This window comes from Crocodylus siamensis, chromosome 3 (assembly GCF_052110815.1).
Source record: "Crocodylus siamensis isolate JL-2025a chromosome 3, ASM5211081v1, whole genome shotgun sequence".
NCBI lineage: Eukaryota > Metazoa > Chordata > Crocodylia > Crocodylidae > Crocodylus > Crocodylus siamensis.
Window position 1 is genome coordinate 13396790 of NC_143397.1, and position 26054 is coordinate 13422843.

Here is a 26054-nt window from a genome sequence, read left to right on the forward strand (position 1 = left end):
AGGTTGTGTCTCCTCTCTTTAGCAGTAAGAGTAAAGGAAAGGGCAGTTCATTTCTCGTGCCTCCATTCAATATAGAAGAAGCAATTACTGCAGATAAGAAGCGAAGCTAGATACCATCTCACAGGATTATCCCTCCCCTTCACATGGATTTGTTTTCATCTTTCACCCTTCATACCAGGCACGGGTAACTCCTACGGCCCTTTCCCTTGGGTGTACAAATCGGTGCTTGCATCTGCTGCCATGCGTTCCAGCGAGAAGCAGGAAAGCCAGGGGTGCCTGCGGGCAGGGTGGGGTCCTTTACAATCAAGTGTGATGGGTTTTCTGGTCTTTTTCTTTCCATGTTTTGTATTTCCCTGGCCCCTTGGGATGAGTTCACATCCTCTGCTCCCGTGCTTATTATGTCTTCAGACAGGCAGGATGAAGCCTGCCACCTGGGTTTCTCTCTCCCGCACACCACACCATGCCTTTCAGAAAGTCACTGTGGCTCCCACAGAGGAAGAGGGTGACTTCAAATCTGGTTGAGGTAATTGATGGGAGACAGGCTCCTATTCCCAGGGCTTGACTTGGACTGAAGAGGGATGAGACTCTTCTCACGGTTTCTCACTTTAATTGTCTTTTGACAGGGTTGTAAAAGCCATCACTGTGAGCATCTCTCTTGACGGCCCAGATCCATGGCTGGGGGGTTGTTATTCTTCCTCCCCATCTGCTCCAGCCCTCCAGCTTTGTCCATGGTGGGAAGGAGTCAGGACTAGTTTCTCACAGCTGAGCTACATGATTCTGCTTCTCTGGCCGGCTTCTGGCCGTAGTTCAGTTTGCTTTTAAAGCTCAGGCATTAGCACTTTCTTAGGAGCTTGCCATAGATAACCAACATTTTTAGTTTGCTCAGTTCAGTCAACAAGTGAATTTTCCCCCGGGATGTTTTCCATGAAGGAAAATAACAAATAGAATAAAACCTGGAGTCTCTCCTTCTTGGGCAGCACCAAAAGAGTTGTCTCGGTCGTATTTGGGCAGCCTGTGGTCTTGAGATCATGGCGATGCAATAGCTGTTTTCACAGGGGCCTGTTCGGGTAAAACTGCACTTGAAAATAAAGGAGCTTAACACTTGGATTACAAATAATCAAGCCAAGGGCAACTTCGCTGCAGTCAGCAATGTTACGTGCCACACCAGGTCTGAATTTGGTCTCTGGCTGTTTCAAGGTTTCAGATTTCTTTTGTGCTGGTCCCAGCCCCCTGCCTTGCATCATGCTTACTCGTCACATTATTTGTGTATCATGGAGACTATCCGAAGTAGGGAAATTTGCACTCATGTCATTGACTTGATTAATGACACGGTCCAAACTCCCCCATGTGGACATGCTGCCATGGCATAAAATCAGCCTTGCAATTTGTCAGGGTAAATTGCACAACTGTGGGTTTGTATCAGTGGTTCTGCTCTCTGGGATTGTGGCTGAAAACCACAAACTGTAGCAACTTCCAAGATGCCAGCTACTTGGAGATGGGATTATGCTCAGAGGCCTGGAGCAGTTGCCAGACCAGGGGAGACTACAGAAGGCTAGGACTCTTCAGCCAGGAAAGCAGAAGGCTAAGGGGGGATATGATGGATGTCTATAAAATCATCAAGGTGTAAACCAAGTGAGCAGGGAATTGGTCCCAGAATACTATAACTAGCAGGGCATCCACTGAAATTTCCACTGAAATTAGTAGGAGACAGGTTTAAAACTAACAAGGGAAAGTACTTTTTTACACAACTCACAGTTAACTTATGGGATTCATTGCCACAGGAGGTGACAGAAGCAGATAGCATAACCAGGTTAAAAAAAAGGACTGAATAAATCTATGGATGATTCAACTATTGTTATTATGGTTGGAGATATTTCCTCTGACATCTCTAAATCAATAATGATGCATACCAGGGAAGGTATTGAATAAGGGATAAATCACTCCAGATATATCCAGTTCAGTGGATATATCTCTATCGTATACAACCCTGGCACTGTCAGAGACCAAACAGTGGGCTAGATGAACCATTGGTCTCACCTAGTGTGGCACTTTCTTAGTGTATTGGAAGCAATCTAACATAGCGTACTGAGTTGGCCACAGCGCAGGCAAGGAGGTGGCACAGGGTGGCATGTGGATTCAGGAAGCAGATTGGTGCTACAGTGGGAAGCACTAGTTTGCAGGAGTGCCGTGCTAGGTGCTGTATTTGCACTTCCCAGATCTGTAAAAGACTGTTAAATTCGCAGGGCTTTGCCTCGTTGAATCCCGGTGGGGTTCTGTACTTACCTGTGATAGAAGTAGAGATGTCTGCGCATATGGGGCTACAGCTGACACGAAGAACATTACAGCCCAGAGGAAGTTTCCGTGAAGGATACAGGTGGGAACTGTGGGTTTGTTGTTGATTCCAGCTCCTTCTCACCTTTTTAACAACGGACTCAGTCTTGCATAGGAAGAGCCATGTGGTTTGCAGAATGCTAAACCACTCAGTACTTGAAGGGGGCTTCACAAAGCTAACTTAAGTGGTTCAGCACCCGAAGGGTCACATTGGAAACCAGCAGCGAGTTACAGTCTCTGGGGGCCTGCTGCTGCTGCTGCTGCTGCTCTGGGAGACAGTACAAGACATGGGAGACCTGACAGCATCAAGATCCCAAGCATCTACATGGTCTGCCTAAGACAGGTGTTGGCAATCTTCTGCTGCCATGGACTGTTGCTTCCAACCCCGTGCTGTAGGCCAAGAGTCTCTGCCCCTGCAGAGTGCCCCAGCGGGTCGTGCTTACCCATGCCACCTGTCTCCATCCTTGATGGCAATGGAGAGGGGCAAATTCTGCACTGAGGGGAAGTGGAGGTGCAAGAGAGTAGCAAAGACAGCTGTGGAGGGTGATGCTGAAGAGGGGATGAGTGGCACAGCACATCTGCGTGCCTCCAATCCTCGGTGCTGCCCCAGGCCTGGTTGGGGGTATGTTGACAACCCCTGGCCTAAGACAAAGGCAGTAACTCAGCACTATTAAGCCACATGGCACATGCCTCCCTCAGATCCCAGTCTGAATGCTGCAGTATAGACTGAACTACAAAGTACTTCAGGAAAGGGTAAGAAAATATCATGCCCTCTAGCCAAGATAGTGGCACAAGAAAACCCCTAGTCTGGGTGCATCTCTGCCAGCAGCACAAGGCCCCTATCTGCTGAACTTCTGTCATTTGGGGAGACAGTTTAAGTATCCCCATCGAAGTGAAAGATGAGGAATTTTATCCCATGGTCAGATTGGTTTGGACTGTCAGGGTTTTGCCTTCCTTTGTAGCGAGGGGCTTGACCCTCTACCTGGGATCTCTTGAGCATATATTAACAACTTTTGCACAAGCAGGGCATTGGCTGCTGTGGCCCCCCTGCTTTACCTGTGGCAGGTTAGGCGTTGTCTTGTGTTTGTACCAAAGTTGACACAAAATTTGGAGTTGTAACAATTGCCTTTCATTCAGGAACGTATGTGACCCTCCCACTGTCTCTAGGACATTGCCAGCTCCCAGCTGACTTCCTGCCCTTTGGGCAGGGGGCTGGACTCGATGATCTCCCGAGGTCCCTTCCAGCCCTGATGCCTATGAAATCTATGAAGTTACACCGTAGCCAGGACCTGAATGGACTGCAAATGGGCCCCCCAAAAAATAAGGGACTGCAAACACTATGGGGCAGGGGAGGTCCCGTGACTGACTTGGAAGAAGTGCACAAGCTGAAACCCCTTCCTTGTAAGTGTTATTTTGCTAGCCTTGTTGAGCAAAAGAATTGTATTCAACCAGAAGGGACTTAATCAGCTCTCTCACCTAACACAGAATCCCCTGAAGTGATTCTTGTTTGAATGAGAATATATATTTCAGAAAAAATACCCAATCTTGATTTGAAAACTACCAGTGATAGAAAATCTACCAGAGGTCTTCATACATTGTTTCAGTGGACAGTCCCCTTCACTGTTCAAAATGTGCACTTTATTTCTAGTCTAAACATGCCTAGCTTCAGCTTCAAGCTATTAATCTTGTTAGACTGGAGAGCCCATTTTGTTATCATCTTCCTTATCAGAAATACGAAATTTCAATCATTGTGACCTCCAGGAGGTGACTGACTTGAAATGTTGTCTTGAAATGTTCATGGGACTAGCATGGGAGGAGTGTGGTGTTGTACCTGTGCTGGTCCAGGCAATACTGTGCCCAATTCGGATGGAAAGTTCATGGCGATGGAAAACATTCCTATCTGTATACTTATGCTAGCTTATCACCAGAAAGACAAACACTAAGCAAACACCAAGGGTTAAAAGAAGATTTGGAGTAAATGTTGAATATATTTTTGCCTGAAATATTTTACACAGTTCTAGCAATCAGTGCTGTGTCTCGCAGGAATAAGGCCAGTAAGTTGGTAAAGCACAGGGAGTAGTTTATGACTCATGACTGGCACTGTGCCTCCTCCTTTCACTGAGCGCATGTAGTTAAAAAATACATTTAAGCCTATTGCTTCTCTTGGAGGGTGTTTTAGCGACAAGAACAGAGATTGCAGGTCAGAATTCCCTGTATCTGCTCTTAATGCTAGTGTTTCTAGTAACACTAAGTCAGGTGTTCAACTGTGTTGTGCCTCGGTTTACCTCTACAGCACAGAAATAATACTGTTTCCCCATCTCAGAAGGATATAACAAGAGGAAAGCACCATACCTGATGAACAATAAATACCCTTCTAGTCTGAATGTGCTTTCTCTTTTTGAAAGAAAATGGGCCTTGGCTCAAAGTAGATGTTAGGAGCACTGGCAGCAGCTTTAAAGGCTTCGTGAACATCTGTCTGCACAAACAGCAGCTTGTCATTTCAGGGATACGCCTGGTTTTGTTTCTTTACTGCATTCAAAAATGTCAGGATACATCATCTTGTCCAACACCACTTTGAAAAGGAGCTTGTGGACCATTTACTTCTGGAGTGCAAAAGATTAATGAATTCTGGGAAGAGCACACTGCAGCCCCTCCCCATCAAATCGCTATCACCACACAACACACCGCATTTCCAGGAATAGAGCCTATAAAGTTTATTTTCGTTTGTTCATTTAGCACCCGGTGACCAAGAGGACATACTTGCTTTACAAAACAGATTGCCAGATGCTGTAGCTGTCAAAGGGACACGGAAATTTGGAAGAGGGGAGCCTCCCCTTGCTGAGATCTAAATGAGAACTCGTGGTGTCTCCATCTAGTCTGCCGTGCTGTTGGTCCAGCACCAGGCAGCCTGCGCAAAAGGGAGAATCCTTTCGCAATAAAGGTTGGGTATTATATGACCAGCCGGGCAAATTCTGGCATGCAGCCTCTCCTGTTAGGAAATCAAGTAGACTCTTTGTCTGCTGTCTAGCAGGCACGGCTCCTCTCGTTCCAGTTTTGCCTGATATGAGGAATTGACACAGGGGCAAAGGGAAGTTTCCCTGAGACAACACAAGCCTCCAGGGGGGTGATTACATGTTAGACAGAAAAGGACTTAAGCCTCCTCTTACCCATGCTTTGCCTGCCTGTCACTCCTCCTCACCTTCCCTCTCTCTGTTTAGCTCCCCTCATCCCCTTTTTTGAGCTGGCCTAAGAGATGAAGGTACCTGTTATGGAAGGGCAGTCTGATTGCCATGGTAGTATTTCTGTAGATATGGCATGTAAGATGGATGGGATAAAAGATCAAGTATGTAATGCTTAGAAAATGTGAATGCTTGTACAATATGTATACTTGATATGGAGAGATCACGTGGTATATCTATAGTAAATATTTTGCAAATGGTTAATATAGGTAGTGAATCCAGTGCTAAGGCAATCAGTTCGCTTCGGACTATGGTTTCACAGAAGTGAGACACATCCAAGCTGCAGATCCCGCAGCAGGTGAATGGCGCTCACTTGGACACCCCCGGGTCTGGTCCCTACCCTCACATCCAGACCCGTGTCTAGATTGACTTCACTTGCCCTTCGACAGCCTGTGCCATCTGAGTGTAGCATATGGACCTTACACAATTCGGGACTGGGAATGAAGCACCGAGGGTAGAAATGGAAAGAGGTCTCCTCGGGCTCTGCTCCCAGCTTGCACCTCCCTCCTCAGCTGGGCAGCTGGGGTTACATAGTCATCACCAGTCACCGCTTGCTGCCTATTCAGTGAGACGCTCTGTGTGTTTATGTACATCCTACAGGGGTGGGGGGGGAGGCATTTTAATTAAAGTGCTTGGAGTGTCTCATGTATCAGTTTCCCCATGCTGAAAAATGGTGACGGGAGCATTTTAACTAAAGCTTGTCAAACGAGCTTTAGTTAAAGCACCCCTGCCGCCATTTTTCAGCATGGGGAAGCTGATGCACAAGACACTGGAGTCTGCTAGAGTGTGGTAATTACCGCTCGATTAATCGAGTCTGCTCTGATATCTCAGAATAATGTTCAGAGCTACCAGCAAGTAAAAAAACCTTACCCAGAGCCCTTTGCCTTAATCTGCACAGATCTAGCCAGCCAGCAGCACTGGGAGGTGCAAGTCAGTGCTCTTATGCATGCAGGGTAGGTCACAGATCTGTTCTCTCCGTCACCACCTGCAAGCAGGGAAGCTCAGGTACAACCTCCCATAGCGCAGAAGGGTGGTCGCCTTGTCTGTGCTACACAAAGAGCCCAATTTAGAAATAGCTCCCTCTACCCCAGGCCTCTCCCCAGTGCAGACGTGTGTGTGACTGAAATGACCTATAGAAACCCCGTGCAAGATGGAGCAGCGCTCCCACATGATCAAGATGCCCTGAGGTCATTGTCTGTCTGAGGGGAAAGCAGGCGGGAAGGTCTCCGACTCCAGCCCTTATCCCATCAGTCCCTTCTCTATACAGCAGCATTCGGCTTTGCCCTGAGCCGTTTCTCCCCCGCTCTGCACTGCCCTCCTCCATGTTTACAAGCTGGGTTTAAGCAAAGTCCATGCATGTCCAGAGCCATTAGGCCAGCGGGGTAGATGGGGCCAAAGCAGCCGTGTGAAGAAATGCACAGACCTGCCTGTCTATGCAGGATCTGATACGGCCCCCATCACTGCAGCATCAGAAGGGCCTCCCAAGCACTGAGCGAGCTTTTACACCGGTCCTGTGAGGTAGGCAGGATGGTTGTCTGCAGTCCTGAGGCAAAGAGAGATAGCAGGTGGTGCGGTGCTTAGCCTTGTCCTACCTGCTCCCATGGAAAGCACTTTTCCCATTGACCTCGCATGGGCGCAGAGTCCAGCTGATGCAGTGTTTGTGAAAATCTCATTCTGCGTGACATGGCCAGGGTCACACTGGGAGCTGGGCCAGAGCCAGGAATTACATCCTGATCCTCCCCGCTCCAGTCCAGAGCTTTAAGCACAAGCCCAGCCTTGGTCTGACAAACTCTCTGCCCCTCCTCAGAGCTGTATTGTTGCTTAGCAGAAGCCATGTGTCAGTACAATCCTTGACAGCGTCTGTGAGGCCAGTTTAGGAAATGTTCTTCCCAGCTCTCTGCTTCCTGAGCTCTCACCTCATCTGCCTTGCAGGGAGAAAGTCCTTCTGTCCCATGGCCCAGCAGAGACTCTTGCTCTTTCGCCTTTCTTATCTAGCTCTTATCCAACTTTTATCCCTGTTTCCCATCTACCCCAGAAGTGTCCTTCTACCTCCATATCCCCGCACAGTGCATTGTTCCTCTAAATATCCTCGCAAAAGGCATCTTTCTGTCTCTCGCACAATTCCTCCACTGTATGTGTGTCTGTGTCTGTATGCCCGTGCCTGTGCCTGTATCCGTGTCTCCTCGAAGCATGCTGATCGGTGGTGTGAGTGGCTGAAAAGGAACTAGAAATCCTGTGTCAGAGCAGAGCTGGCCTGAACTAGAGGCTGGGAGCTGACACAAGGATAGAACTAGGCCCCACGGCTCCTCTTAGGTTTGACAGCAAGCCGCAGCAATTTGCCCTGCGTAGGTGAGAAGCAGCTTTCCATGAGGTGCTGCTTGGTGCAGGTAGCACTGGAGAATCCCTTCAGATACCACCTAAGATACCATCCTTGCCTCATGCGTGTATAATCCATGGCGGACGTGTGATGGGCTGCTTTACCTCCTTCTCATCCCATCACAGAGCAGCGTCGGGGCATCAGAGTTAAACAAGTAGTGCTTTTGTCTCCAAGCCGCAATGCTGGTTTCCCAGTAGGCTGAAACAGCAGCTCGGTGAGGAAAGTGTCCTGGAAAGAACAGCATTTTCTGTGATAACATCAATGCTCTTTGCAAATCATCTTATTCGCCTTGACATTTCAGCAGGACAGAGGCAACTCTGTCTGCACCCCGAGTACAGTGGTGTCATAAACTATGTGTGCCCCCTTTTCAACATGGGGATGCTGATACATGAGACACTCTGGGTGCTTTAATTAGAGTGGCTCTCAGAGCTGCTCTAGTTAAAACGCCTCCCCTCCCCACTCCCGTAGCATGTATATAAACACCCACAGTGTCTCAGCAATTCCTGCTGAACAGACCAGATGTGACTGGTGCTGACTGTGTAACCCCAGCTGAGGTGGGAGGTGCATGCTGTGAGCAGAGCCCGAGGAGACCTCTTTCCATTTCTACCCTTGGTGCTACATCCCTAGCCCTGAATTGTGTACCGTCTGTATGCTACACTTACTGTCAAAAGGGCAAGTGATGTCAATCTAGACACGGGTCTGGATCTGGGGGTAGGAACTAGACCACAAGGTGTTCAAGTGAGCACCATTCACCTGCTGCACGATCTGCAGCTTGGACATGTCTGACTTCTGTGAAACTGAAGTCTGAAGTTCAAGTGTGCCCCCTGATCCACTTACCACAAACACAGCTTGAGCAGCAGCCTTTCTGTTGAGACTGGACCGTGTTGGTGCCTTCACATCTCCTGTGGAGCCTAACTGGGCTTATATCAGTGCATGCTAGGAAAATCTGGGCAGCTAGACTATAATGGGACATGCAGCAGGATGGCACCAGCCACACACAAGGTAATGCCCTCTGGGTTATCCCAGCCCTCTGTACTGAGGGCTGTGCAGGTAGTCTCATTTATTCAGCAAAACATTGTGTCGTATTAGGTACATGAGGGAACCTCTGTATGGAAGGAGGTGAATAAAGACCTGTCTGGACCTCTAAATATAAGACTCATAGTCACTAATTGAAAATTAGCTGGGTTGTATATGGACACAGGCCACATTAACCATCCCGTGCTATTAACCATTCAAAGTGACAGGGCAGGTAAAGCCAAACTTCTGTCTTTCCTACCTTGTTTTAGAGTCTCTATATGGCATGGATTACCTCTGTGTGTGGCATGCAACAGATTGTGGAGGGGATAGGCAGCACAGTGGCAGATATGGTAGGGAGCAGAAAGCAAAGCAGCAAATTAGGCAGGCAGCACAGGGGAGGAAGCAGAGAGCAGAGCAACAGATCAGGCAGGGAGCACAGGGCTGGGAACAGAAAGCAGAGCCACAGATCGGGAAGGGGATCAGAGTGGCAGTTGCAGAGGGTGCAAGTGTAACGTGTGGCATGCCTGCCAAAAGGCTTGACCCACGCTAATCTAGATAAAATGACAGAAGGAAATAAATATAAAGCCTCCATTTCTACAATCACTGTTCTACAGTCTTCATTTGACAGGAACCAAAAAAAACTAGGAGGAGAAATTGTGAATTTGCAACCCAGTTTTATCCTGCGCTAGGAAGTTGGTCTCTGCTAATTACCCAAGGAATATATTTCTAGGCTACTGCTTATTTATGGTCATCCCTAATTGCAATTATTTTTGTTAGGTTTATTGAAAAACGGGAATACAGTTGAGAAGAATCTGTGAACTGTTTATGAAAACTTATCTCTGAGCATGTATGTGGCAGGGGCTTCACTAACATTTTCCAAACAACTCCATAAAAACATAAACTTGGAAGAACTGCTGTGAACGTTGAAAAGCCTGGCTGAACCTTTGGCTGATGTGAGATATAACCCATGAACTAGGTGTTATAAACAGCGTCTTCAAAGCAAACAAGGCGCAGTGTGCGCGAGAGAGAGAGAAGGAAGAGAAAGAAAAGAGAGAGAGAACTTTAAAGCCATGCTATGGCCTTTTGTTTCATTCTTTTCACCCAATGTTTTCCATTTAAATCGTAGAAACAAAAAAATCCATCTGATTAAAGGCAAAAGAGGGGGGAAAGATGGCGAGATTTAAAAAGATAAGGCAGATTACCAATGCAGATATGAGTTCTTAAAGTGAGTCTGTACAGTTAAAGTCAGCTTAACAAAAGATGCTGACTGAAAGCCAATTTAATAACATTGTGCAATGTTGAATATGGACACTCTTAAATCAATATAAATCTGCTGTAGCTCACTATTGCTTGCACTGATAAATCGACAGGTACAAAATTTCTATTTTAAATTAGTACGAGAGCCCATGTAAGGCTTTACCTGACTTTAAATCATTTTTAAACTGACTTAAAGCAGAACACGTGCAGCTTCTGTGCATACACAGCAATGCTGCCAGCTCCTGTGGTTTTATCAGAAGTCTGATGACATTTGGAGTTTTTCATAAAGCCCCAGCTCATGCAGTTGGGTAATTAAGTGAGAAGCTCAGCTTCCACTGAAAAAATAAAAAACACCTAAATGTCTACCCCTTATGCTTGTCAAGAAAAGCTTGAAAGTGTAACCTGAGTGCACATGAAAGTTTATAAACCAGAAATCAAGTTTTAAAAGAACTAAAATTATTTTTTTTAAATCTGCTTTGAAACCAATATGATTATTTTTGAGGGACCTGACTCATGCACCCTGAACTAAGTGATACTAAAACAACCCTCAGTTTTGAAATTGGTGGACAGAGCAGCCTCTCCTTTACAAAGCACCCTTGGTTCGAAACATGTGACGAAGAATCTGCTGGGAAGCATTTGAAGCAGGTCATTCTTCAGCTTATTGTGGACGCTTGCCCTCAGAGTCCCTACACAGTGCATGGCCTGTGGATATATAAGGGGTTTGGGCTTTTCTTTAAAGTTGCACATACCTATAAATTCTTTTTAAAAAGGAGGGGGTCGGGTTCTTGTTTGGGATAGGAATAGAAAAGGAAGACCAGGGTCCAGGAGCAGTGCTAACAATGCACGTTGGGGAACAGAGTGGGAAATGTAACTACCACATTATCAAGGGCCAGTACTGGCGATAGCATTCTGCTTTGATGCATTTCATTCCCAGGCCAAGGAGATGAAATTCGCTGGGGAGCCCAGTGAAGATCCATCTCCCCATCTCTAGTCAACACGAGCGAGCTAGGAGGAAAATTTAATCTCATTGCAGAGATTTCTGTTCGCAGTTGGAAGTAGTTGCACTGGTATCAGTGAAGTGAGTCAGTACAAAATCAGGATAACAGGAGTAGTATCAATTCCTGTTGTATAAGAGGCAGCGCTTTGCTGCCTTGTGATTTTGTGCCTGTTCAAAATACTGGTCCTGGAAAGGAATGGAGAGGTCCAAGGTGGACATTAGGGTTCCCAGGGCTTTCTGAGTTGGTAAGGGCATCGATAGCTTTTCTCTAATACAGGCTGAAAATGATCATCCAGCTGCTATTGAGCAGCCTGGGTTATGTGCATTTCCCTCTGTACAGTTACCTACATCATAAAATTAACCATTATCTAGCTAAAACTTACCTAAAAGTCTTTGCTCTAAAACTTGTGTGTTCTGTTTTGCTTCAGTGGTCTCATGGGAAGAAATGCTGATTACATTATTTTTCTGCATTTTGTCCTTGTTCCTCTTAATTTACACCAAAGATATCTTTTTCCTTCCATCCCAATACTTTGTTCTTTTACTTCTGGGGTGGCGTCAGTGCAGGCTGAAAGTTAGAAAAAGCATTCTGGCAGTAAAAGTATCATAAGAGAATAGGAAAAGGGCATACTTTCCTCACTGTTCCTTTTGTTTTGTTTCTTTCCCCCTCTTTTGCAGTTGTTGCAATCTCAGGATGTGAAAGAAGACGCCGTCCTTTGCTGTTCCATGGAGGTAGGAATGAGCCCTTGGAATCCCTGATAGTCTGGACCTAAAGCCCCAGCCACTGTGCCTCTTGCCATTGTTTCCACCTGTGCCAGGTGGCACTAAAATGTCACAAAATCAGAATGGAAATCCGTTTTAACCTCCTTTATACTTATTCTGCGTTCAGTGACACAAAAGCTGAGAAGTGGACAATCAGGCCCTCTGAGTGTATTTTTTTTTAATATGTTGGGTGTCTTTACACATGTTCCTGGGGGGGGTGCTTTAATTAGAGCGGCTCTTGGTAGCCTCTGTAATTGAAGCGCCCACAGTGTTTCGTGTATTCAGCATCCACACTTCAAAATGGTGGCAAAGTCACTTTAACTATTAATTAAACTAATTAAAGAACCCCCAATGCCATCTTGAAGTGCGGGGACGCTGAATACACAAGACACTAAGGCTGCCCGAGTATGCTTATGATCACGCTGGAGAAGACTCGATTCATCAAGTCTGCTCCGACGCGCTGTAATTTCATGCTGCCCGGTACATCTACACGCACCCATTGGTGTTTATTGCAATGAGACACTGCACTGAAAACGAAACTGCTCAAAAAGAACACTGAAACCTTGCAGCCTCGTCACCTTGTACTGAGTGACAGACCCGGGAAGAGGTGTAAAACCAAGTTCCTTACCACCTGTGGTCATCAAAACTCCCATGACTCCTTTTCTAAGAACAGGCATGATAACATCATCATTAGCTGTATTTCCTCATGCTTGAGTGTTGCAGACTGGGTCCTTCAGCCCATGTTACCTTGTACTACATGCTCCCCTCGCAAGCCAAATACTGGTATAGTCAAGCCAGGCCAGTGCTGGGTGGGGAAATTCTGAAGTAACACTGGTGATTCATAAGCTTATGAAAGGACATATATGACTTGGTGCCTGCAGTAGCCGAGGACTGGACTCAGTGACCCTGAAGGTCCTTTCCAGCCTGAGGTTCCTATTCAGTAGCTGTCACTGTTCGCAGGAGTCAGGACTGAATTAGTGCCTCACATGGCCAGCATTGGCTTGCAGTTCCTGGAGGCATCATTATACATCTAGGGTATAAAGACAGTTCCCCAGCCCTTTCATACTTTACATGTGTGTTCATAAAGGTCCTGTTCACAGGACAATAAATGAACATATGCAAAGGAATAAAAACACCACAGTTGTCCCTGCCTGCTACGCAGTGCTAGCATCTTGCGCAGATAGGACATCTACTGTTTTCAATAGCCAAGCTAAAGCTTTGGATGTGGATGCAACAGTCACTCAAAGTCCTGTTGCCTATGCACTGGATTCTTGCTTAGAACATGGTTCCAGGAGATAGTGAACTGCCTTAAGATAGGGCTACAATCATTTCCTCCTTCAGGACATAGGTAGAGCAGACACTTCTTGCTCAGAAACTAATATCCCCTTACCTGTCTCACTGGGATGGTTTATTTTCCATGCCTCAAGATTTGTTCACTTTTCGTCCCTACTTCAGTTCTCCATTATTCCTTCCTCCATTATTCCTTCCTCCAACATACTGCTGCTTTAACCCAGTACTTTATACTCCTTGGATAGAGCAGCACTTTGACTAGAAGGCATCACTCAAACACAGAGCACCTTATAGTATCCCATAGAGATTAGACAGACATCACTTTAGGCACACACAGTGCACTCTCATTCCCCATCTAGTCTGAGGCCCAGAATCTAAAATGGAAATCTCTTAAGTCACCACATGCCACACGAATGCTGCCATGCTACTAAATGGACCCTTGCTGGATTTTTATATTACACATACAAATCTTCATTGAAAACAAACGTGATTACAGCTGCAAAGTCAGATACTCAAGATGTTAGGGAAATACAAGAATTAAGTGTGTGGCCTTAAGTCATTGTCCTTGTCAAAGTAATTTGTTTGTTCACATAGCACACTCCCTTTTTCCCCCCAAATTAGCATGTATTAAATGAGGAAAACAATTCTAAGCAGTTTGGTTAAGAGAAGAAACCTTTTGTTCTTCTTGTTTTCTTCCCCAAACAAGGCATATGTCTTACTTGGGGGTATGTGGTTTATTTGCATGCTGCTTTTTCAGCTGGACCCCTACCTCATGCAGGTGTAGACGGAAGTGACAATTTTTGCCCAATCTGGCCACAGAAAGTAGTTTATAGCTGTGACTAAACACAAGTGCACAGCTGCAGGCAGCTTCAAAAATGGCAGATCTGGTGAAAATTTGACCCCCTATTGCATGAGATACAAGATAAAGATGTTTCAAAATGCAACGTCTTCTGTAACGTGTGTCTGCTGAGCTCCCAGCCTGTTGCTGTTTTCAAAATGGGAGGGAGGAAAGGGAGTGGAGGGAGTTCAGTCTGAGGGGTTTTCAGCCCCCCAGGAGGCTGGGGCAGGTGTAGTGGAGCACCGACTGGGGAGCCCCAAGAACGAGCTCCCTCCGCTGCCTTTCCCCACTCCCATTCTGAAAACAGCTAGCACTGGCAGAACCCTGACCGTTGCTATAGGCAGTGCCATAGCAATGAAGTTTGGTGCCCAGAGCAAAGCCCACAGCAGCAGCCCGCCTTCACCCCACACACAGATCCAGGGGGCACACGCCCCCCCATGCTTACCCTGGAGTGCATGAACTGGCAGGAGCTGCCCTTCCCCTGTCCCCATGCCCCCACAAACCTGCCACTCACGGCTCCATCTTGCACACTGCCCCTGCTGGGCAGTGCTTGTTGATGCCCCTTTGTTTTGGGGCCTGAGGTGATCACCCCAGTCACCACCCTGCTTGCTACAGCCCTGGCTATGGGAGACTGGCTCCCAGCCAGTCCCCTTCCCCTGGATCCAACAGTGAACTTCCATTTGGTCTGGGCAAACATTGTAACTCAGAGCTCTTTGCACAAATCATTCTGAGTTACAGCTGGGACCTGCACTTCTGTCTGCACAGTCACTGTTCAACATTTTGTTTCCTCGTCCCTATTAAGGGTGGGACCCCATGCCTCACCTCCTGCTTGCTAGTCAAGCTCTGCTCTGGAGACAGAGTTGGGAATTTCCTCATGGACCTTTTAGTCACACTCACTGCTATCATGTTAGAGTTAATTACATTCATTTGTGAATTCACTTTCACAATACCTTTTGGAAACAAGGGGTTTTCATTATCCCTAGCTTACAGAAACGTGAAGAGATTAAATTAAAAAAAGTTTCCAGTACATCTGGTGCCTGATTTGAGGCACCCAGGACTTGTGTTTTCAAAACACCTAATATTTTCTAGCATTTGAAAATACCGCTCCCACTGACTTCCATTGCAACCATGAGTGCTCAGCACTTCTGCAAGTAAGACCTCAAAGTCTCTAGCTGGGCACCCAGAACATGAGGAACGCATAGATCGTGAACCCCTGTAGAAGGTGACGTGTCCAGCCTCCTGTAGGCACTCTGTGGCAAAAGCAGAAATAGAAATAAGGTCTCCAAGGCAGCATTCAGCTGCCTTAAACACAGACTGTCTCTCCCTGCAGTCCTCTCCCTCATTCATACCTCTGCAGTATGAGGCAGGGGTCCTACTGACAGCCTCTGTCACTGCACAGTTCAAGATCATCCCCAGCTTTGGTCCATCCTCTGCACTGAGGATGGGAAAAATAGTATGTGATCTTGTTATTAAAAAACAAGGACTTCCCTTTTCTTTTTCCCATTTCAATCCTTTTTACTTGCTCCTTCTTTATAAGCAACAGGCTTACTATGAGGAAGTCTCAAACAACTTTACTAATAGACCAGCCCCACCTGTAATTAGAGATGATCTTGATATGTCTTGGCAAAGGCAAGGTCTAGTGTTCTGGAGACAGGCATTCTGGTCCCTGCTTTGCCTTGGGCTTTGTGAATTTAGACTAGGCAAGTGCCTTCCAAGTGACTTCTGTACATCTAATTCTCCCTTTGCAAAATAGCTGTTACAAGACTTATCTTCCTTCCCCGCATGAATGAGCCAGTGTTTCTTAAGTGTCTCACCCTTATTAAGCTAGGTACAGACATTCAAAAAGCCCAGGGCAGAATTGATTTAAGTTATGCGGCTTTCCGTAAGCAGCCTAATTTAGTTCAGTAACGAACAGCACACACATTGTTAAACTGGGCGCCACCATTTTTAAACCAGTCTGCGTGTGCTGAACTTCCATTCTGTTATGGGTATAAACTGCTTTTGAGTGCTGAATTTCTATTCTGTTACAGGTATAGACCATTTTCCGATCATTTATACCAATAAAAATGTAATGTCTGTACCCGGTCTTAATGTTGAGAATCTCATAACAGATAAGCAAATGTAGTCTAGCACATGTGATTTCACAATGTGTGGAGTCTTACTAATATGAGACCTCCTTAGAGCACCAAATGACTAAAACAGAGATGTGGAGAGAGACTGCGCCAGTCTAAAGTGTTTGATTTAGCAATTAGTGGGGTAGTGAGTCATGCATTTATACATACACAAGTATATCACGTGTGTGTATGTATATAAACATGTGTACACATATATGGATATAAATGAGTGTATTTTCATCTAGGCTAAGGCCCAACTTGTCTTTTTTACAGGCTCAGATTGTATCCGCAGCCCGAGCCTTGACTGTACAAAAAGTGGCACTGATTTAAATACGGGTGTGGGCACATGAGTAAGCTGCTGCTGGATAAGATGGCTTGTGAATTTACAGCACATCAGCTACTCCATGACAATTGATAAGCACACTGGTTGACTATGATGTAAAAGCAAGCACATGGGCAGTTGACTGGAATAGCTGATTCACCGTAAATTCACACCCTACGTTTCCTTGTATTACCTTGTTTCTGTGCCGATACTCTTGGGCTATGTCCACACAAGCGTGGACGTTTGTTTCCCCAGGGACAAGAAGCAGCGGCACACCATCTGCCACTAATTCATGTCCCTGAGGAATGCCTGTGCCACGTGCCCTCTGGTGCACAGCAGGTTACCCCAAGTCGAGTGGGGGAGGCTGGGTCCAGCACTGGGCTAGCCCCAGCAGCCTTACCTGGGGACCTCCTGGGCTGCAGCAGTGGTGATCCTGCTGCTCGGATCCTGGCTGGCAGCCGGTCTGTGGCACCAGCCAGCCAGGCTCCGGTTTTGGGTGGAGTGCAATGCCCCCATGTGCGCTGCTCAGCTTTTTTTTTTTTTGCACAGGTTTTTTTTCCACCCCCAGCCCTGCCCCATGCTGCTACCTTGCAGCGCAAAGAACAACTGAATGCGTGGTATGTGGCACGGCAGACGTGTCTGCAGCACCACATACCGCACGGCCGCGCTCATCTGGATGCAGCCTGAGAGTGTATTTTTAAACCTTTCTCAATCAAACCTGCACAGGGTTGCACACAGATACTTCCTAGGGTTTAGCTTCATTTGTTTTATACAGCATTAAGATGGACTAAAACAAGCCACTTTCAGAGTGTCGTTAGGGCATTCACATGCAAACCTGTTGCCATTTAACAGAATTGTGCCGTTTGTTACACTGGTGCAAATCTGGATGTAGGCAAGGTCTAAACTGCGGGTGCTACCCTGGCAAGAGGCACCTCAGTGGGATTGGTACCCATACCCGGGCAGGTCAGCCTGCCTGATGATTTGCCCTCATGTTTCAGCTGCAGGTGCTAATGGAGGTGATGCTTTTGCCTGTCGGAAAGATGGCTGCACTTTTGGATGTCAGCCCCAGTAGGCAAATATTTTCTCCTTATTGTGGAATGCCATTCACTGTAGTATCCACAGGCCTGGGAGTTGTTATATGACAGCAAACAGCAGACCATCTGTAGCTCCTCTACTGCGTTTCTCTACAGCAAGCATCACTCTTTCAGTGGTGCCATAGGCCCGCGTGTAGCTCTGCATTTTCCTCTTTAATAATTTACAAGCTTATTTGCAAGCAGGCGAGCTTTCCAGGAGGGTCTCCACAAAGTGATAGATTCTCTGTTAGCCTTGCTCTGATTGGCCAAGCTGCCTATTTCCTTCCCACCCCCCCACCCCACCCCCGACTCCAAGCCCGACAAGCCCCAGCTGACACCTTCGTTGCAACCGGGAGCGTTTTAAAACTCCACAATAATAAAAGCCAGCGTGGCGACTTGCACTTTAACACGCAACTTTTGACCCTTCTCTCTTGACAGCTGCAGAGCACAGGCCGGCTGCTGGAGGAGCAGCTGCCCGAGATGATGACAGAGCTGCTGGCGATAGCACGCGACAAGATGCTGTGCCCCTCGGAGTCCATGCTGACACGGTCCCTCCTCCTCGAGGTCATTGAGCTGCACGCCAACAACTGGAACCCCCTGATGCCCACCATCACACAGTACTACAACAAGACAATCCAGAAACTGACAGCCTGAGAAGGAAGGGAGGTGGGGGAGGACGGAAAGGAGCAGGAAGAAGACATGCACCTTAAAAGGAAACAGGAAAGGACTGCGCTACAAATTGATCAGCTACTGGAGAGGGAGAAGCAAGACCCTTTACGATTCAATACCTAAGAAGACAAAACGCCAGCATGCTTAAGAATATGTTCATGGGGTGGGGGTGGGGGGAGAAGCATGTTTCTTCTCAGCTGTGTTGCCAAGTGCCAGCCCTCTTCCCCGCCGTGTTTTTGTTTTAGGTTTCTTTTATTAAACCATTGCTCATGCAGCAGTGCATCCCGCCGTGTCATTGTCTGGCTTCAGAAAAGAACACGGAGAATTTGAAAAGCGAGTGGAAGTGCAGGCGAGGATTGTTTTCACACCATTCTCCTGGCTTGCACTGGCCAACTGGCAGGAGACAACGCGCAGCAGATGTCTCGGGAGGACAAAGAAAGACACGTTCCACTCCAGACGCTGGTAATTGACGGCTTTTGTCAAGCGGAGCTTGCTTTCTTTTTTTTTCTTTTTGTACCCTCCTCTTGTCTTCAGCTTTTTCTCCCCCACCCATGCCCTCCAAAATCTGATGCTAGACTAGGACTTCACACCAGATGAATTTTCATTTGCACTGGGTTTTCTTTCTCTTTGCTCTTTTGTTTTGCTTTGTTTTAAATGAACAGTTGCTATCAACTTTAAAACAAGAAAACAACTTTATGAGGTGAGCCCGTGAGTGGGGCACACAAAGATGCTAAATTAAAAGGAGAAGTCAAAACAAAATAAAATAAAATAAGCCACTTTAGACGTGCCCTAGCCACAGACATCTTGCCAGTAGCCTGTTACAGTAATTGAAAAACGTGCGCTCTGTGCTGGGAACTCGAAGAAATACGGGAATTCTGCAGCCGTTTGCTGTTGCTGTTAAAGACTCGATAGCCCGCATCCACTACGCTATAAGCCGTTTTTGTTTTGTTTGTTTGTTTGTTTTTCGTTTGTTTAAAAAGTGCTTTATTGTAATTAAAGTCACAGTTGTAATTATACAGTTAAACCTGGCCCATTATAGTTGGGCCTAATAATATACAGGGTGAGGGGGGAAATGAAGACTTGAAATTCATCTTTGGAAACCAATAAATAGACAACAGCAAGTTATATGGCATTTGTAAGGGAAAGAAAAAAGAAAAGCCAAAAAATATAGGTTTCTAGTTTGGCTTCTGACTAGCTTGTTTCCTAATGAGTGTGTCTAGGTTGGTATTACATAGATGTGGAAGTAGAAAGGTGAGGCTTCCCGCTCTTCGCATCCCCTGAAGGGACTATCTTTTAATCAGTGTAACTCCTGGGGGGAGTGTGCTCCACATGGTGCATTTCTTTCCCCAAAATAAGTGTTAGGAGAAGAGCAGTATGAATGTCTAGAGACAGATGCTGGAGGTAGCAAAAGGAGGAGGCCTACCCCGCTGGACTTGTCTGTGTACACCCAGTCCAGTGAGGCTACAAATCTGTCAAAGCCCCAGCAAAGGACCTGCATGCAACAGTTGATGCCTTTAGCTTTACGGGGGTCTCCAGTTTAATCCTGGGTGTGTCGGTCAAAACAGAGGGTGTCACATACAGGGAGGCTTGTGTGGGATTTGAATTGCCATGTCCATCGAGTGTCCGGTCTGCAGAGGGTGCACCCTCAGCTAGGGAACATTGATGAGTCTTTAGCTAAAGTTGTGGTGGCTCATGCTTTTAGCCTTCAGGGTTCCCAGTTCAATCCCAAATTGCCTGCCCAGATGAGTTTTATTAGTATTAAAAACATTGTGAGCCCTGGTATAGGGAAGCTGTCGTCAGGAGTGTAAGCATCATATTCGCTCAGTGCACTGACACCAATGACCTGAACTGTCTGGACAATGGGAAGCATTTTCAAAACTCCCCCCATGCAGTCAGGCCTACAGGGAGGAGAGAGACCACTGATTTGAGGCGACTAGGAAGAAGGCAAACAGTATGTATGTAGCATGTGTTATTAGGCTGAGACGGTCTTCAAATAAGGAGTAGTTTTGAAGCGCATGCAAATTTGGCAGCTTCTGAGCATTCGGTACCTTTATTTCATAAAGACTCCATGCTATGCCAGGTGTGTGATTTCTGAGAAGAGCAAAACTCCCCGCTAAACCTTTCCAGGAGGCCTGATCCTGCAGTGGGGTGAAACCTTTAATTTCCAGTGAAGTCCATGGACCTTGTGGATGCTCAGTACTGCCCAGAAAGCACTTAGTGACCTAAGGATCCGATTCCCAACGTATAGGCCAAGGCAAGTGATTTGGGAGAGTGTGGTATTTATTTGTTTGGGGTCAGGGCATTTTTAACCACACTTTTAAGACCTGTTAACTAGTTTTGGATTATTTTTGGAGATGGAAATCTTTTCTGGTCCAGCATTTGAAATGTGCTTTGAAGTCACTTATTTTGGCAGTGTTGTATTGGTAAAGAGGGACTGCCAGGCCATTACTTCACTTCCTAAACGGTGACCAGGAAATGATGTCAAGGCTTGGTGGTTTCCTTATTTGCTTCTTTATTGATGCTTTTACTTACTAAATCACTTCTGGTGCTTACTTGATGAAGTCTAACAGAAATGGAGGAGGAATTTCCCTGTATTTGTTCAGGGCACATTACAGAGGAAAGCTAGAAAGTGAAGCTGGAATAGATAACCCTCCTCCCATACACATGCCACCTGACCATAGCCCCCCACATCAGGTGGATCAGGCAGCGATCATTAATTCCTGTATAACCTTCCCACAATTGCATTGCTGCAACAGGTCTAGAAAACACTCTTGGGAAATCCATTTCAGTGTTTATAACACGCACAAATTATTTTCCAAAAGGCAGTTTGTGGTTTGGGCTACTGATCACTGCTTGAAATATGTCGGGGGTCATAGTCCATTTTTTTTCTCTACGTTCCTCTTATTATTCAATTTACTTTCCTTTCCCCTGGTAATGACAACACATACGGATATGGCAGGCCCACCCCATCCCATGGAAATGGTACAATTCCTAATTAAAAACAAGGCCTGAACACAAGCCCCCAGATCCAAACCACCAGCAGCTGCAGGGCAAAGCAGATCTAAAACTAAGCTCTGCAACTGAGACCCATCCCTTCTTCCACTAGGTTTAATTTTTGCCAGCTTGTTGAGAAGAATAAAGATTCAATCCAGATCTTTTTTGGATGTTCAGGATGTTTTATGGAGGCGTAAAAGAAAATCAGATCCGTCTGTGACTTGAGGGAAAAAAATTACATGTGAGAAGCCAAGTTTGAGGGCAGAAATTTCCAACAGAGAAAATGCCACAGGAGGAGAAGAGATTTGTTTCATGATTCACAACTATTTGAACTTTTCAGCTGATGGTCGCCTGCGTGTTTTCGAAGGCACATATGAAGCAAGGGAAAACAGCAGGAAACAGGAACTTCAATTGTAATGTCTCCAAGAAAGAAAGAAAAATCCATGATTCAACTGTGAAACAATTCTCTAATGTTGCTGGGCTTCTCTAGAAAGATTGATTTCTGTTCTAGAATTGACCAGGGCTGACTGGCAAGTTAGCACTTCTTCCCTGAGTTACACTGGGAAACGGGAAGTATTGTCACAGCAGAGGCATGAATGTTGTGTCTCGGATAGTTGTGAGAGGTTGGACTTTATAGGACCAACGAGGTTCAGCAACATTATAAGCATCTGTGTTGTATATTTTGACTCAAACCCTCCGTAAATGTCTGCTCCCTGAGGACCCATTCCTTGGGATTTGGAAGAAGTGATCGTTTCAGACTGAACGGAGCACAGCCTCACAAAATTGTCACGGTTTTTTAGGACTCCAGGCACAAAATCTACTTTCCCTTTTCCCGTCAGGATGGTACAAACTGAAGGCAAAGATTGGTTTGTTTGTTTTTTTAATAAAGAAAATTATCCTGGATGAATAAAATGAGGTCCTTTGACCCTAGGTGACTTCCTGCCCTTGGGGCAGGGGCTGGACTCGATGATCTCCCAAGGTCCCTTCCAGCCATAACGTCTATGAATTTTTCAAGGTTGATCTAGTGTCATGGAGGCTTCCAGTGTGTGGCTGGTACGCAGTTGAGTGTTGGCTTGCTTTGTGAGCCACTCAGCATCACTATTTAAGCAGTTTTCCCGAAACAGTTGCTGCTCCTTGTTCCAGAATAAAGTGGGGGGAGAATTAGATTTTGTTTTCATTTTTTTTAAGGGGAAGCGGAGACCAAAAGACTGGCACGAGCCGAGCCCTAATGGGAAACACGTACCATGATCAAACATGACGGTAGGTTGGAGTACTAGTGCCTCTGATAACCACCGTCCTCACCTCCTATTCCTCCAGGCCCTCCCAGGAAGCTTGCCAATGTTTGTGGCCTCTGTCTTCCACCTGATAGAATCCCACCCTTTCCCGTTCGACCTTTGAATGTATCGAAGGAAGAAAATGGAAAACCCCAGAGGAGAACTGGATATTGTATTCCCAAGACCTTGAATTCTCACCTAGTCGCTGGCAATTTTCTCGAAGCATTAAGAGGCAAAGCCAAGCCACGTGGCAGTCATTCTGTTTAAGTGCTTCCCCACTGCCCACCCTAAGGTTTATTTATTGCTTGCCTTTAATAGAGAAGGCCTTCTACCTGCGGCCCTGAACCCAGGAACACTGGCTTAATGGATTTGGCCCCTTGCTTTGTTCTGCAGTTCTGGGATTTCTCCCAACCTTCCTTGGACAATGTCTAAAAACTACTTGTGATGTGGAATCCATCTTTTTAATGATTGTGATTTATATCCGACATTTAATTAACGTATGTTCATTCTGGCATTAACTGCTTTGTAATTTGGTATTTTGATTGCGCCATCAATATATGTGAATCTAAATGTTGACTGAAAATGTATTTTTTTCCCTGGAATTATGAAACCACCAATCCTATCGTTTTCAAGTCCATGAGTAACTGTCAGATGTACGTGTGATGTTACTAACCACTGAACAGTATTGCTAGGGAATGAAGGAAACAGCACAACATAGCTTTGCTCTTAATCTAAGGTTGGCGACAATTTGTTGTTTCCAGGTTTCTAGAATATCTGGAAACTGTCCACCGTTTGGATGTGAAGATGTCACCAGTATCACCAGTATCTCACTGGTGTAATTAACATCCTATAAGATGCTCTGTGCTGGGAGACTCCTGTACCAGAGCGGTAGCTGGATACAGTATCATGAATCCATGAGATGTCTGTAAAGCAGAGGACTGGTTTTTACATGTTTATGTTTCATTGCAAGAAAAATTCAACATGAGCTTTTTTGGCTTTCTTTAAAGACTGCAAATTTTTAGTGTCTATTCAAATAACCTCCTGAAGGAGTATGAGCAACTGTTTCTGTTTCTGTTAGGCAATGGGAAGTATCCACCTTTGTACTCTTCTCAAGTAAAAATAGTTGACAGACTTGTTCCCTGAGGACTAAACCAGCTCAGAGTGGGGAGAGTGTAGTTAGATGCACTGGGGCAAAACTTCAGCTGGTGTAAGTCAGAATAGCTTCTTTGTAGAGATGGCATTTTACACCAGTTGAGCATCACCCCCTTCGTATACAAGCCATTGAAATGGTCTTGCTTTCTCCCTCGGGAGACGTCCCCTCACTTGCGATCTGCAGCACATCCAGGTTGAGGCCAGTAGCAGCGGTGTTGGAAGGCCCCTGAGATGCTACTGGGCAGGCACAAACTGTTTTCTGAACAATACAGCAACTACATTTGCCATCAGGATGGAGGAGGAGGGGGAGAGCTCAAATGAAGAACAGATTTGTGGAGTCCTCTGCTCTAGCATGGTTAGCTGTCTGCCCAGAGTCTATATGGCATGTGATTAAACTGGTTTCCTAGTGAAATTATTTCCGAGCCGAAGGTTTTAGTTTTCCACAATGTGTCTTGTTTTTTTTTCTCTCCCATGAGATTTCACCACTGTTTGGAGAAAACTCATTTATATGAAGGGTGAAGCCTGAAGGGGGTGAAACCAGTAAAGTAAGCAATGTGCTTGGATCTCTCTCTTCCCCCAAAGGAGCTTAATTAGTATCTATTCTTGGCATGATGAATGACTATGAAAGAAAAATTGTCAGAAGACCCTATGATTTATTTTCATACTTATTTTTACAGTATCCCTCACTTGGAAGTCTCTCAAAGTCTTAAATTTGTTTTTTATTTCCCCTGTGGGTATTTTATAGATTTACACTAATTTTGCTCTTCTCAGTTAGTTATTATCCCAACCAGTTGGGTACTTCTCTGATCTTCAGGAAAAATAACACTAAAGTTTTTCCAAGTCCAGTGTCAAAAGCAAAAGGAGCTGTGGTTTCCTTCAGAATGCAGTTACGCTAACAAGTAATTGGGGGGGCGGGAGGCAGGGGAGTGTATTTATTGCATTTGAAAAGCAATATTTTTAATTTAATCATTTATCGTATTTGTTAAACTAAGCGCTTTAAAAAAAAGAAAACATACTTTTCGGGGGAGGGCGGGGGGAGACAGTCTAGATGTTCCTACTTGAGAAAAAGAAAACCGCCATTATTTTCAGCATTTCAGTGACTGTTAAACATGGGAGACGATCACTCTCCGAGACAATTCTGTCTTGTTTCTACAACATCCTGCACCACTGTATGCTATAAAATACATCATCTGAGTAATAAATGTTTAAAGCTTGACATTTCACCATCTCTGTTGATATGTGGTATCAGTTTTGGTGGTCTACAAGGTTTTTATCATTGTTTAGCTTGGAACAAAGTATGGAAGAAGAGGAAGACGTTTAAAAAAAGTGGTTAAAACTGCCAAGGAAGGATTGATTTCCTCCCGTTGTGGTCTGATACAGCAGTGGGCCGCGCACCTGATCTGCTCACAGGCCGGCCCCTCTGGGGGCTCCAACCTGAGGGGTCCAGGTGGAAAACCGAGGTGCTCAGCACCTCACATGATCAGACGTTAAAAAGTTGGATCCTGCTCCCATTGAAATCATCGGTGTTTTGCCAACGGGAACAGGTTTGGGCCATAAGGGCTCTACCCAGTGCCTGCCGAAGTCAGTGTGAAGACTACAGTGAGTACTGCCTCCGGACCCTACTGAACTGATCCTGTTCCCCACAACGAAACAGTGCAGGGGCATCCAAAGCTATACCCATGAGAGTCTTTCTTCCCCTGCTCCTGTTAAATGAGTAGCATGACTAAATACCTCAGCAGAAGGGTGTGGTTTGGTTTGGTTTGGTTTGGTTCAGTTCCTTTGGGGAAGGGGAGGCCGTTGCACATTTTTGTTGCTGTTGTAAGAGTCTGCATTTTAATATATGCAAAAACTCACTTGCTGAAACTATCATTTTTATTATACTGCGGTTCATCTAAACGGATGACAAATAGTGCAACTATTACGGTGACTTGTGATATTAATCACAGAATAAATATTGAAATCAATATTTAGACCCTTCCTTTGCCTCCTCCTTCGGCCACGCTTTGCAGAGGGTGGTTTTTGGTTTTGCAGTATTAGTGATCCCCTGATGAGAAGCACGCCTGAGCTACAGAAAAGAAGATAGCGGCCCCCTACGCACAACGTGTCAGCACCTAGCGGGTGTCTGCTGGCTCCCCATAAAGCAGACACTAACCTCAGATCAGAAGTTGGACCCCAGTCACAAGTCACATAAGTGGAAAAGCAGCCTCCCCCGTTCACATCTATGGGACCGGGCTCCAATGCCACAACCTCTAGGCTGGAGAGCCACATCCCTAAACTGGGGGAAGATTCAGTTTTGAACCAAACTCAGAAGCTCAGAGACACCTGGTGCCAATATTGTGGTTTTAATCTAG

General features: G+C 45.8%; 1 protein-coding gene across 6 annotated transcripts in view; it reads left to right on the forward strand.

The window, feature by feature from the left end:
• The window catches only part of CTIF (cap binding complex dependent translation initiation factor), a 331892-nt gene extending 306225 nt beyond the window's left edge, over positions 1–25667 (forward strand). For all 6 annotated transcript variants that reach the window (XM_090037762.1, XM_090037761.1, XM_090037763.1 and 3 more), the window contains 2 exons: positions 11894–11947; positions 18053–25667. In XM_090037762.1, the coding sequence (XP_089893888.1) occupies positions 11894–11947; positions 18053–18268 (270 nt within the window). In that variant the 3' untranslated portion in view covers positions 18269–25667. The remainder of the gene's footprint in view (positions 1–11893; positions 11948–18052) is intronic.
• Positions 25668–26054: the final 387 nt, after the last annotated feature.